Genomic DNA, 15,015 nt, shown 5'->3' with positions numbered 1-15,015 from the left:
TGTATAAAAGGGAAACGGTCATTTTCAGCCGCGAAGTACATGTTTGCATGTTTACATCCATAAAGTGTAACGTGGAAACACTTTGCACGTATCTGGACAGTAGTTGAGTCTGATTGAGTGTGTGGTACAAATGTGGAGAATGTGGAGAAATGTATGTATGCATACACAGATACGTACATTATAGTACATGCGTAGGTATATGTACGCATCTAGCATATACCAATATGTATTTTAGCACACACAGCATCCACATACATTGTTATATTCTGCACAGATATACATGCATATGCTACTGCACACACAACTCTTACCTCTCCCTCCCCTCCTTCATCCAACACATAACACTTCCTCCGAAAATTCACTGGCAGTGTGTGCTGTGCAGGCATGAGATAACGTCCCAGAAGTTTTTCAAGGGCAGGACGGGTGCTCAGACATCAGAGGGAAGCCGCGTCGAGCCGAAGCTGATTCATTACATGTGTTGCATCTGCCTCCCATTAAAAAGCCCAGAGCACTCTGGCTGTCTCTCCCGGTCTCTTTTTCTCACTCTCTGACTACAAACTACCTTCCGACTCCTTGCCTAGACCTCATCTCTTTAAAAAAACTCCCTCTTTCTGTCTCTTCTTAAAAAAACTCTCCCTCTCCTCTCACGACACGCCTCAGCTCCTAACTAAGTCTCACAGATTAGCTCCAGCATACAGTGCAAAGTTTAATCAATACAAGTATATGTGAATATTTCAGGATCAAAGCTCTCCATACATGAAAGACTGTTCCCATATGGAATATTTTTTGATTCGACCATTCTCTGCTGGAAAAGTCAAAATTTTTAACACAGATTATGAGCGTGGAGAACAACATGGCATCAAAAGACTGTGGAAGTGGTACATTTTCCCTTTATGGTTCCATATTAAACAACTAGTCGACTAAACACACTGTGTTCACATTATTCTCTTGCATGGTTGTTAATCAAGTTTCTACAGTCTGCTCTGGTTGGTCATTTTCTTATGAGCTGTCTTGGCTATTGTTGCCCATGCTAACTAGCATCCGATGAACATGTAGGCCTGGCCAATATTATATGACAGTTATCTCTCATCACAGAATATTAGTGTTGCCATATTGCTTGTCGGCTGCAAAGTAAGAATAATTTTACGGAAGACATGACAAAGAATGTTTAGAAATGGTTTTACATCGTTTTTTGGAAACTAGTGCAGTGCCCGTAAGAAAAGTGTATTCCTATAAAAAAGTGGGAGGTTAAGTAGCTTTTTCATGGATGGCCAAATCAGGCTGTGTTTGAAGGTGGGGCGTCAGGGATATTTAGGTTTGTTGTGAAATCCGATATTCCAGGGTATAATTGGCCGTTTTTTACTATTTTTGATTTTGTCATTATATTTCACCTTAAAAACTATTTACTTGGTGTCATTATTATCAGCACAACCTCACATGTGTGACTGTACAGTTATTTTTTTTATTTTGACATACTGTATTAACACAATGGACCTAAAATCACACAAAAAAAAACATAAAATCCGAGTAGAAAAAGTTAGATTTTTTTTACTGTGAAAACCACAATTATGTTTAACAAACCTTTTTTTTCTTTTTACTTATAATGCAAATATAAATTTTTGTTTGCTAAATTTGTGCATACATTTGAAACATTTACGAAGTTATATGTAACTATTTACATTTAAATGCAGGCAATGCTCAGGTCTGCCTGTGCTCCTTCCAGCTGAATGAAGAGCTGGACTGCCTGCTCCACATTCAGCTTCTCCTCATTGTTCTGACTCATTAAACAAAAAACCGACTCCACTACACACGAAACACACTACACCAAACACTACATAACACACTAACTACACACTCCAAACACGCTAAATGTCACAAATCTCTCAACTCTCAATATCGCTGTCCGACCGTCGTTGCCTGCCAATCATCCGCCTACGTCCCTCCCACAACTTCCTGTTCCTCAACAACCAAACTTGCTGCTTGGACACTTTAGTGACAAAAGCCCGTTTTTACCGTTTCTTCCGGCACCAGACACAAAGCAAACATGACGGCAATGTTTGCGAAAAAGCGTGGCCGACATTATTTACCCTAGGTCCGGTTTTGGATGCGCCGATGCGTCCGGTCCGTTGCCTTGGGTGGCTAGCGGCTAGCTACACACGAACATCCACAGATTCCGATTCCACTTTGTTGTCCGCGCGTCTCCGGATCTCCTCAGACCCGAACAGACTCGGTCCGGACTCTTTTAATCTCATTAATCCACAGCAGTCAGTTTAGATGCACAGAACAGAACAGAACGGGACCGAACCGCCGGCAAAATCCCGGTGCAGCTCGCGCCGCTGCAGGTATAAATCCACTTGTTTCTTCAGGTATGTCGTGGGCTTGAGCTCTGCAGTGATTGGCTCTGGTGCGCACATGACTGTGGTGGCTCCGGTTGACAATGCTCATTTGTAAAGCATTTATGAAATAATTTATTAACAGTATCATTGCAGTCCAAACAGATGCGAAATCGCACACCATTGAAACACGCAGCAGCCATGTTGTAAGTCTCAGGTCAGTCTAATCCTGATCCGCAGAGATATTTGACAAACACACACACACACAGACAGACAGACAGACAGAGATTCCTTGCTTTTATAGAGAGATGTAAAACGTCCTGTGCAGTACACATCTTGGTCACAATGTGTTGATGACCTAACAAAACATCCATGGCATTTCATCATAATGATAAGATATAACAAGATAACAATCAATGGGGATGAAAAAAGAAAAGAATGGTCAATCAATAAAGTATGGAAAAAAAAAAAAAGAAAAAAAAAAAAAAAATACAGATGTCTCAGAAAATATATGAAAATGAACAAGTAAAAGTCACAGAAATTTGAAAGGCTTATTTTTCCACTTTTGTCCAGGTGTGAAAAAGAAGCACACATTACTCCATACTGATTTTTTTGTATCTATAATTTTGGGAAAAGGTTACATTCCTCAGAATCTTGTGTTTCAGTTGCTATTTCCCCGTTAGTCTGTTTCACATAAGTCAGTGCTGAATCAATAGCTTGTTGATTAGGAAACACAGCACGATTTGACTCAAACATTCCATTAAAGAGCCATTTTCTTGCTTGATTAAAGAACACAGTCTAAAGTTAGACCGATTGGAACTTTCAGACTGTTCTTCACCTGCCTTTTTTTTTTTAATCACTTGCTCATTTCCTTTACTCCACAATCTCATCTTCAGTGTTTTAATTATGTCGTGGTGAATGATAGCTGGTTGTAAGGTGTGCGTGTGTGTGTGTGTGTGTGAGAGAGAGTGTTCAGCGGACTTGTTAAAAGGGGCCTTTTTGCGGCGTGTACGTCAGCCACAGCTGATAATTATTTCAGATTACATTAGAGGAAATTAAACATTTCTTAAAGTACGTGTGAGGTTGACAAAGTTATCAAGTGCAGTCGCAGGAGAGAGTGTGAATGTTGCACCTCCAAAAATGTCAGTTTTTCGACTGCTAATAAGATCATTTTCAAGTGTTAAAAAATAATTAATAGTGTTACAGCAGTTGAGCTCAACTGGAGTCTTAATACATGAATCAGTGTTACACAGTGGTCAATGATGAAAGTAACCGAGGGTGAGTGTGTGAAATATTAAGGACTTTCCTTATCGTTTATACAAATATGATGTTTTCCACATTAGCATTGGGCAGGCATTAGTTTTAAAAAACCTGATTACATCTTTTAGATATCTATAGTACAATTATTCCGCACTGACTCTAAAACGTAATGTCAGTAGTTTTGTGTTAAATTACCTACATCTGGTTTTGCTTATTATTTACGGGGAGCATTTTCTCTGATGTTCAGCCAACTCACGAGTTCAAGTTGTGAAAATCTGTGTGTGTGTGTGTGTGTGTGTGTGTGTGCAGTCAGACATTCTGTCATTTCGAAATCTGTCTGGACCGCTGATCTGTCTCACCAACAGACTCTTATCTGCTGATAAGAGTGTTTACCCGCCGTTATCTCTGTCCATTTAAGGGTTATGGAGTTGAGAGTCATAACTGATAAATCCTTTCCACGTGAAAACTGTTGCAGAATCTGTGATTGATGCAGGAGGCCTGCAGTTATTATGGTCGCAGTGTTGAGCAATGTGTAACGCTGCATGTAAGAGGCAAATTATATTGCACACTTTCAGATATCCGAAAGATACAAATCAATAATTTGGTTGAAATGTTGCTACTGTCATGGAAAAAAATGTACAGTTGAATGTTAATGCTTTAGTCAGCTTGGGCTTTTTTTGTTGTTGAAAGACAAGTATTTGGTAGAAGTATGTTTATAGTGACCCATCTTTGTAATTACTTCCAGCCTTATTGAATAAAAGCTTGCTTAAAAATTGGCAGGGATCACCACATAGCAGCCATTCATTTGTCCCTTCAATAGCAGCATTCAATTATTTTTATTCTACAGCCGCATTCATCATCAGTGTTCATCAGTGGCACTTATGAAAAGGAATGCCAACGAGGTCATGAAGTTGTGTGTAAACAGTATTGATTATGAAAGAAGGCGTTTTTTCGGCCTATTCAAAAGCTGTGCGCATCGCATCAAGCAAACTAAAATAAATATTTATGCTATACGTATATTGTTATTATAATAACATTTTACTTTCTTTAAGGTTATCACTTATTTTCTACAGCAGCTGTTCAGGGATTTTAAATATGTATGTACATTTTGTCTTTTCTTTCATTGCCTCCCCATTACCTTGAACATACTCTTGGTGATTGGAAGGTCTGTTGAGATGATCACGGCATTGAGAGACAAGGCAGCACATGCTTGAAATTGAATGAATATATATAATTCTCTCTCTTACTCTCCAAAAGGTTTTGTTGACCACTAAGTGCAAATGTGGCATTTCCAGCAGCCTGGGCCGCGACCTGAATTTGTTTTACCGCGACTTTGAATGTGCCCTCTCTTTTGAAAGCCAAAGTGAACTTTGACTTGCAAATAGTCCTGTTCGAGTTAGAAAAAATAAAGTACGACCTCCAAAGTGAACGCCATTTGAATTTTCCTTGTTAGCACACATTAATCTTCTTGCAAAATGCACTCGCTGCTTTCAACACTAATAGTGTACACAGAAATCAAAGCTGTGCATTTTCTCGCAGAGCAACAAGAGAGGAGTGAGATCTGCATAATGTTGGCTCCAAGAATGAAGAGCAAAACACAGATCCACAGCATCGCTCCCTTGCTTTCCTTCCAATAACATCATTAGCATTTTTACATCAGCGGCCTAATTGTTGTTGGTAGCGCTGAGAAATGCTTGCTTCGGAGTGGGAGTGGGGAAGGAGAGGAGGGGGCTGGGGTGTTTCTGCTGTAAGGCCTCGTGCTTATCAGTGCAGGGCAGATACTATTCCTATGGTCCTGGCTGACAGGTGAGGTGTGTGTGTGTGTCTGTTGGCCGTGGTTGTCAGTGAACCCCCGGGACAGGTGCTGAGGGATGAGTTCGTATTTGGGAGCAGGTGCACCTCCCCTGCCCCCCTTCCTCCTCTTTCGCCTTGTTCCCTCACTCCCCCAGGAGGCATATGGTGAGAGTGATTGGAGAGACCTGGGGCCCCGCAGGGAGTGCTCCTCTCCCCAGTTCATCTGTTCCAGACGGGGCCCTGCGGGACACTGGGGCTCCCCTGAGGTCCCTGTTGGCTGGGAATCAGGCCGAGTAAGCGGCTTCACGATCAGGTTGACTGCTTTGTTACAGTGTTGGGCGGTCTCGGTGGCCACCCCAGTTAGCTTAACACAGTGCAATTTTGTGTGCGGGACACATGCCGAATGGTTAATAGGTCACGCCCTCTAATTTGTTTGCTCCATACCTCATTTGTACGCAAGTGTTGCTTTTAATCTGCAGACTTGTTCCGTGTCCCGGCGTCATGGCTTGGAATAGAAATGTCGCCTCGCTGCGAATTCACAGGCTCATATTGGTGAACGAGCTTACAAATGTGATGTAGTCCTGAGTGCACTAGGAGGGAGAGTTATGGGGGCATTTTAGGCCTTGTATAATATGTGTACCTCTTTTATGTGGTCATTTATTATAAGGCGAGCTCTATGAATAATGTATGATTAAAAGGCGTAATGGATACACTGGGACTCGTCAAAATAAAAGCAAAAATCCATTTGCTCTCCCTGTAGTAAATCCACTAGCTTGTCCTTGGGCTAATTTCCAACTTGGGACTTGGTGGGGGAGTGAGTGCATGTCTTGATAGCGTTTTCAAGGGAGGGAGGTGTTGGTAATGCTGTAAAGTGAGAGAGAGAGGGAGGAGGAGAAAAGTGAAATGAGACATGGGTGAGGAACAAAGCCAGGAACACCTCTTTCTCCCGATGCCTCCCTCCTTCATCTCACTCTATCCCCAACTCGCTCTTTCTCTCCTCCTTCCCTCTCTCCCGTATCTGTCTCTCACCATCGTAGAGCTCCTTCCCCCTGCCTCCGAGCAGCTGCCACTTCTGAGCCTGAAGAAAATGAAGGCAGATGAATCAATTTGGCCTGTGGCCCTAAAGTGCACTTGTCTGCACCCCAGCCTGGGCGGGGGGGATAATGAGCCGATAGATTGAGCCGGTGCCGGAGCCCGCCACTGAGCACCGAGATGCCTTCGCCCGCTGCACCACCGGGCCCCCTCTCACATACACACACACATACATACACACACCGCCGATGCCTCCCTGAGCAGCGGTAGCAGCCTGTCGCTGGGTTAATGGGGGTGAGGGTCCTTTGCGCAGGACACTTTTCAGAGCAAATTAGAGGAAGGATCTGTATCCGTCCTCTTCAGCCCTCCCCACTCTGTATTGTCCCTCATCTCTTCCCAGCTCTGTGCATGGGAAGCCCAGAGAGCAGATTGGTAGCGTGGTAGTGCTGCGCAGCATCAAGGCAGCTAGAAAGGGGCGGGTGGGGAGGGGGCAAGGTCCAAGATCCTAGGGTAATGAGGATTGACACTGGGACAAGGCTGAGGCACAGCCTCCCTGAGCGCTGTTGACAGGTGACGGCAGGCTAGGGAGAGACGAGGCAGACTGAAAGGAGCTGGAGCAAGGAGAGGAAAAGCGAGGTCAGGACTAACAGCTTCTCTTATTCAAGGAGGAAAAAGGTGGGAGACCGCGCAGCCATCCGATGCCCCCTTAAAACCCCCTGCAAGGTGAGGGAGGTAGGATCAAAGGAGCAGGATAACAAAGCATCGCCCGCCAGCCTCCAGCCAGCTCCCTGCTGACTGAATACAGATTGATTGACACTGCAAGGAGAGTGAAGAAGAGTGAAAGGAAAGGAAAGTTAGCCAAGCCGAGCATGAACTGATGTGAACCACTACTGTCTCCATCGATGCCTTCACTAGCCCTTTCTAAGCAGGGGGGGGCCTCGTGACTTCACCCGGGGTTAGAGTTGTATAAATGAGCAGACCCAAGTCGGCACTACTCAACTTGGGGGGAAATTAAGATGCTGGAGGGCCCTTTGAAGATAATTAAAGAGCACAGAGCGGCAGCCTCTAGAGAGGGACTGCAGACATGTTCAATACCGAGACTAATGGAGCTAATTTCCAGTACATTATTCATGTAAAACACAGGCCCTTACTTAGCCATGTTTTTTTTCTACGTCGCTTCTCTCTATCGTCTTAAGTCAAACTGTCCCCCCACACACAGCGAGATTAAACACGTTCACTTGCATCCTGATTAACCTTGTCCCAGTGCTGCACGGGTCAAACATTCAGTGTAAGCAAACTCAATCCACACCAAAAATTACTATAACTCCTTTAACAGCCAGGTGGCCAAGAACTGCTCCCTCAGGGCTGCCCACAATGCATTGCAAAGGCATTACCCTGAGCATAGTGGAAAAGCATTATGACCTTGAACTGTGTCACCATCTCAGCAGAGACCATTAGCCCCACCCTGAAGCTCTCTAACTTGTCCTTTAACATTAATGAGTACACAAAAAAAGAAAAAACAACACATGAAAGCTTTACAGTTGGGAGCTTAGGGCCAATTAAACACCTCCCCAGACAGGAAATTAGTCCCTGCCTTAATCACAGGCAGTCAGGGTTGCCAATCTTTTGTCAGAGTTGGTGAAATCCTGCCTAGATCAATTGCTCTCCTGTCCCGTTGAACAGCAGCTCGGGGAACGGTCCTTCACGCTGCATCATTAACCTAGGCGGCTAATTAGACGCTGTGCTCTGATCAATAGCCAAGTTGATTGCTGACTGGGTAATGTAGCCGCTGGCCCCATAGGAGACGGAAACACTTTGGGCGCCTTCAGGAATTTGTCAGCATCACTGATGCTGGGTAAACAAAGTAATCAACTGCTGCACTTGACGGCAACGTGACGCTGACTGTACCTTAACGCTCTGTCTCTGCCTCCATGCCTGCCTGCCTGCCTGCCAAGGAGGATTGCTCTCTTTGTGCTCTCCTTGAGAGAAGGAAATCAAAAAGGCCACCATCTATTTTGAGATTCAAGGAGTGATTAGGCTGACAGCTAGTCGAGAGAGAGCGAGGGAGGCAGAGGGAGAGGCGGGTGGAGGTGGAAGTCAAACCTGATTAGGCCCACCTGCAGGTTTCTCTTCCTTCCATCTCTGCACTCTGATTGCTTTTGCTTGGCGGCAGCTCCCTCCTTTTCTCTGCCACACACTCACTCCACCCCACCCCCGGCCTGTCACTGTTGACCTCAGCGCACTGCTAATGCCCCTTGGCCAATCAGCATGCTTGCCCTGGCGGCGGCAGGGTAATTAAAAGGGAATTGTGTCTACTTGGCATGTGAGCTGGTGGGCACAAGGGTAGATAAACACTCTCTCTGCCGCCTTGCCTCCCTCCCTCTCTCCTAGCCAGGTGGCACCGTACAGGACCTGTCAGATTAGCTGATGACCCTTTTAATTCTAGCCCAGCCGGGGGCCATAATTGATATTTACCGGGAAAGGTTAATTGTAGCAGTGATCTGCTTAAATTACAGTGGAGATCAGGAGAAAGGGGCCAGCCAGCGCTAGTGCCACCGGGGGAGCTGCTACACGCAAACTGCTAGTCAAATGGATTACACCCCGCGGCCATCGCCACTGTAGTCCAATGTGGGGAAGCAGCGCGGGACATCGTGATTGGCTGGTGCTCCACCATCACACAGTCTTTCTTGCTGAGCTCGCCAACCTCCCATCTGGCTGGGAGTTTGAGTGCATGCCAACTGCAGGTCTTGATGGCCTGCAATAAAATAAGCCATCCATGTTTGCATTTGGGTTACCATGATGTGTGAGGTGGTGATAAATGCAGATTCGCCGACAGTATTTGACTATTTTGGTAATATGAACATTTGCATGATCATAATCCAATGGAAGTAAAATTTAATTATTTTATCTTCCTAAATGTTGTGTTGGTAAAGGTGGACCTGTCTGTTCACGTTTCATTTATGTTCCTTTTTTACTGACCTCAGGAGCATAACTGCCAACATTAGTAGACCTTTTCACCTCGCCATACAACCCTTCAAAGGAGAGCAATAGAATAAATATCTGAGAGTAAAATAACGTAACATTGGTCTTAAAGTCATAGCTCACAGTAAAGTTGTTCTGTAAACCCTTCAAAATGAACGAGAAGGAGGATAAACTGATTCAGCACTATGGTTTGCAGGATGGAGGCGAATGAGACAGGGAACAAGTCAAAAAAGTGGAAAGTGTTGCATCAAGCTGAGTGTAGTTTGGAAGCATATGTCTTCATCTCGGGACCTGTTTCACCCATTGTCTGCACCAAACTGAATGGAGTGGATGGTTTGACAGGCACAGGGACAATCGACCCACATCGGCCGTTTTGACCATGCTCACCTCTGCCTCTGGGTTGGGTTTCCAGGTACCGCAGCACATAATCCCACAGAAAACTGAGACTCTCCTATTTGATTTAATCAGTACGAAAATATGAGATTAATGGGAGAAATTACCGAATGGGAGAACAGCAGGTGAAAGGGTTAAAAAAAGCGAGACTCCTGCAAAAATCAGAAGTGTTGACAGCTGTGCTTGGGAGCTGTTTTTGGCCTTGCAAAGATTGCAAACAAATTCACCTGAGCTGTGATGGAGTGGAGTGGAAGGCAAATTCAGACAATATTCACCAGTGAATCCAAACTTTTTACTGATTCTATCTGTTCAGCAACATTATTTTCTTATAACGTATGTAGGCCAAGGTTAAGGTAAGAATATAATTACATTTTCTAGCTCTTGTAGCCCACTTGATGCTCGAGTGTATATGCTGGAACCAGGAAAAAAATTGGACGATGATTGGTGGACTTATAGAGTAATAAAACTGATCACGTTTTGATTGACATATTCTTTAAATCAGTCATATTCAACTGAATGTGCATCAGTCTCCTGAATCTGAATGACTATGTTGCACACAGACACAGTTTTCTTCACTACATTGTTGCTGCGGCACTCCTGCTGCTTGCTGGTATGGTTGAGGTTTGGGGTTGCAGGTGTTTTTGCTACAGCCAGTTCTGCTTTGCATTTAGCCAAAGCACAAACTGACTCCGAGCTGTGAGTCACCGCACCGACTTTGCCTTTCCCCTCAGGTTGAGAATAGAAAAACCAAGACCTATTGAAAGTCAGTTGACGCCATTGTGGTTATGCTGTATTGTTATGCATAGCTGCCTAACTGTGGGTGTTGGTATTAGATCCCAGTGAGTGACAGCAGATAAGATGCCGTCTGTAAACTTTAACTATCGTCCCTCTGGTTCAAACTTTGTTGTCCTACTGTCGTTTTACAAGAAAACGTAAGGCAGTCTGTGATCTTTTGATGTAAAACGGAAAGTGCTGGTGCTCAGTGGCTGCATCAGGTTTGATGCCCTTGTAATTTAGCCAGTAAAGTAGTCAATATACTTATGTTTGAAATAATTTGCATGCTAATTTAGTAATTTGTTTGGGGGGGGAGAACTATAACCCAACAACATGTCTATAGTAAATAGGAATTTCTTAGTATGTTACATTAAATAATGAAGGTAAGAAGGTTTGGTAACTTCTGAGGAGATTCATGCAGTAGCACCTGAATTGATCTCGTGAGGAGAATTTTTAATCAGTCCTACCTTTCATGCACATTTACAGGCAACAATAACTTCCCTTTGACAAACAGTATTAGTAAATGTTATGTTTGCTGCTATTATGGAACACATACACAAATTCAGAATCAGACTATGCTTTGGAAAATGTTCACTTTGATGTTAAGTACATGTCATTTGTTTTAAGCTGGCAAAAGGACACAAGCATGTTATTTTTATATATAACAATTTCGATTTCTTTCTCCCATTTTCTTACACTAATAAGCCACTCTTCAGTGATTTACAGTTACATCTCAGCAGCTTCTTTATGCCTCTCAGGGTGTAGGGTTCGGTCTTGAACATAATGGTTTGTTTCATGAGCTAAATACAGTGCATGACTTGACAGTGTCCTATTTACTTCTTCCCCCGCAGATCAAACCTTTGGCGCTGCGTCCGGTCAAAGTCAGCGAGGACGAGACGGTGCAGGAGCTCAGCCGACCACACAGGAGCAACTCCAAGGAGCAGCTCAGCGAGGTGAGTCCTTGGATGAGACCTTTCCCCTTTTCACAGACCTCCTACAGAGAGCCGGGCTATCCACTTTCACAGGCCAAGGCAGGGGGACCCCTGAGGTTGGATATAGAGCAGGCGGACGACAGCGGCATTGAGGCTGAGATCAGAGTGCAGCTCATGCAGTAGCTCCTGCTGTTTTCAGCTATCACCTCATAAATCCCCAGTGTGCTGGGTAAAAGACTGGTTGGCTGGCAGCACACACAGACAGGAAATTATTAGGCTGGTAACACAGCGTCACCTAGTTGGCCTGGCATTATTTAAAGCATGGCGCGGTTAAATGTAGACATGACCTAACGCAGTTCTGCCAGGTGCGGCCTGACCTCACCGACCCCAGAATGGAATGAGTTAAAGAAACTGTTCCAATTATCGCTGCGCCGGCGTCCATATGCCAGTCCATTTAGAAGATGAGTAGGTGGCAAAGGAAAATTGAGGCCAGGCATTCGTTCGGCATAAGGGATGAAATAATGCAATTTAGATACAGGGGAAGTAATGAGAATTTATGCAAAATCCCAAGCGGCTCATTTTAAATGAATGTAGAAATATGCTTCCTAACTAATGCCTGTCAAGCAGACCTCCCAAACCTAACTAAATTCAATCAGACTGCTCATTTAGCTGACGAAAGCAGGAGGAGAGGGAGAGAGAAAAGAGAGGAAGGAAAATGTGCAGCTTCCTTTTTCCAGCAGGGGTAAAATGATGGAGAGAAAAAAGATTTTTAATGAACTTATTAAATACATTGTTTTAAGCTATTCAGCATTTCAATTCAGAATCCAGCCTGATGAAGAAAAAAAAATAAAAAAATCACCCAGCCTAATTTTTCCCCATCTTCATCCTCTGTTCTCTAAGCCTCGCTGCTCTGTTTCTCTTGTGCAATGCCCCCCCACCACCACCACCACCCACCCCCTCTTCCCCTCGCACTATTTCTCTTGAATTTGTGTAAAAGGCTGTCTTTTAATGAAAAAGTCAGGAGGAAGAGGCGGGCTTGTCAGATAAAAGACCGAAGCCGCTTGACAGCTCTGACAGGGATATACGACAAGCACCGAGAAGTGGGGGGGCATGGATGAGGGGGGTGGTAGAGTGAGGGTGGAAGTGCTGGTGGTTGCGGGGATGGCGGTGGTGGAGGTTGGTGTGGGGGGAGGGGGGTTTACACTGTTGAAAATTGCACGCCGTAATCGTCAACGGTGTTAGATGTGGCATGTCTCTCTAATCTGCTGCCAAATAAACGGTGCACAGACGCTGATCGCTGTAGCCACGGCCTCCATATCTCTCCATCTCTCTCGCCTGTGTTTACCTTTTTCTTTCTGTCCGTCTTTCTCTCTCTCTGTGTCCGTCCTTCCCTCTGCTGCCTCTCGCTGTAGTATTCCACTCAGTAAAGGTCCTGGACATGACACACACACACACACACACACACACACACACACACACACACAGCGAGATTCCTCACCAACACTGTGTCACAGCCTCCCCTATATAATTCTTTTTTTTTTTTTTCTTCAGCTCCATGAAATCTCCGCCACCGCACTGAGAGCACTGCTAATTTTCGTAAAACACGCTCCACCACATCAAAGTGGCTCCCCAGCTTTAGGAGCTCTTAACTAATGATGCCGCGTCTGCAACGAGTAAAATGGATTTCTCTTGTCTTACCGCCAAAGGAAATAGAGACAAATGCGACATGTGGACGCGCCCGCCTGTAAAAACAGTCATGCATCAATTTGGAAGCAGGGGGTGAAAAAAAAAAATGAAAAAAAAGAAAAAATGCAGGGGATGCTGTTTGTTCATTGCCATGGTCGGGTCTTTATCTGTTTATTTTGACTAGGTAATTGTGCCTGCAGTGCAGCGGGGCCCCGGCACTAAGCCACACAGGGATTAGGGAGAGATGAGGTGGCGGAGGGGGTGGTGTTCCACCGCATCTGTGTCCTGCGGAGGGGAGGGCGGCAGTCGTGGTGCTGTCAGGGTCTCTAACACCCTCCTGTATCCACCCACACCCACCCACATGCACCCAAAACCCACCCAGCCACCTGATCTCCGTGCCACGGAGGGAATACATGCTCGCATCCCTTCTCTCATCGTGCTCCGACGGGCTCTGATTGGCCCGCCCCTTGGCCTCCCCGCAACGACAAAAACCAATAGTCTAGGTTGGGAAGAGATGGACAAGGACCCTCCCCTCTTGTCGCCATGTTTTTCTTTTTTCTTTCTTTCTTTTTTTTGTAAGTAGAGTGGAGGAGGGGGCATGGAAATGGGGAGAGGATTAGGGGGCGGATTTAGCAACATTTCTCTTCTCCGGGGCTGTTTAGTTAACCCTTAAATGCCGCCAGCATCCGCCCCATCCCTCTCGCCACCAACCACCATAACCACCACGCACACGCACACACACACACACACACACACACTACACACACACACATACACACACTCATCCTCCTCCTTCCCCCACACTCCCTCTCTGGGGCGGGTTCTTAAATCCTTTTGAAGTCCTAAGCGCTGCAGAAATCCATTGAGAGCCATGTATAATGGCTTTTAAGAGAGAGTGTTTAGCTGGATGCCGACCCTATGGCTTATGAACCGCTGGCGTTTTAATGGATCCCCCCCGTTCCCTCCCCTCTTTTCCTCCCTTCACCGGCACTAAATCCAATGGATTGTCCCTCATTATCATTTAAATAAGCCTCTCTTTCTGCTCAGAATGCTCCAAGTTGAATGAACTCTACATAGTAAAGCTAATTCCAAATGGCCTTGGCCTCCCACCACCTATGCACATATGCTCTCACACACACAAACACATGCATACGCACATGTATTTAAGTGCACTCACAACACGCACGCACGCACACACACGCAGACAACAGGCCACATTCTCACCGCAACACACTTTTGGCCCTTTTGTATCCACAGCTTTTGCCTTCTGTGCAGCTCTTCCTCCCCTCTCTCCTGGCCTCCTCTCCGGTCGTGGTAATGAAGGGAGCAGAGAGGTTGAGCAGAGCGGGAATAGCCTTTTGATTCCCGCAGTGCCTGCTTTCCGGTTCACGGCGGGACTCCACCCTAATCGTCACCACAGGAGCCGTCCTGCGAATCAGAGGGGCACGCAGGCGTTGATGAGGGCTGAGGCCTAGAGCAGGTGTGGGAGAATATACGAGGGGTTTTGGGAGGGTGCAAAACAAGGGAGGCAGTGGTGGCGATGGTGTGGGGGGAGGTCGTTTGGATTGAAGGTGGACCTATAGATGAAATTGGTCTAGCAGAAAAGTCCCCTCCAGAGACCAGGGGGGGAGAAATTGCCAATCTAGACGGAGGAATAAAAGAAGTGAAAAGTGGAAGTGGAAGGAGGGATTGGTGTTCGTGCTGGGCACTGACAGACAGAGCCAGAGTACAGAACAAAACCAAGCTTTTTTCTGTCTCCATCCTGCTCTTGTTCAGCATTTAGAGGAAAAGCATTACAAAACGCAGGAGGTGTTTGATGGGCCAAAACA

The 15,015-nt window shown here is 45.4% G+C and overlaps 1 protein-coding gene across 13 annotated transcripts in view; it reads left to right on the top strand.

The window, feature by feature from the left end:
• fbrsl1 (fibrosin-like 1) overlaps positions 1 to 15,015 on the top strand; it is a 290,251-nt gene that overhangs the window by 120,149 nt on the left and 155,087 nt on the right. For all 13 annotated transcript variants that reach the window (XM_030416274.1, XM_030416278.1, XM_030416270.1 and 10 more), the window contains exon 4: positions 11,420 to 11,521. In XM_030416274.1, the coding sequence (XP_030272134.1) occupies positions 11,420 to 11,521 (102 nt within the window). The remainder of the gene's footprint in view (positions 1 to 11,419; positions 11,522 to 15,015) is intronic.

The sequence above is a fragment of the Sparus aurata genome, chromosome 5 (genome assembly GCF_900880675.1).
Source record: "Sparus aurata chromosome 5, fSpaAur1.1, whole genome shotgun sequence".
Taxonomy (NCBI): Eukaryota; Metazoa; Chordata; class Actinopteri; order Spariformes; family Sparidae; genus Sparus; species Sparus aurata.
The sequence above is the reverse complement of the archived record's forward strand: the minus strand, read 5'-3'. Positions and strand labels throughout refer to the sequence as shown.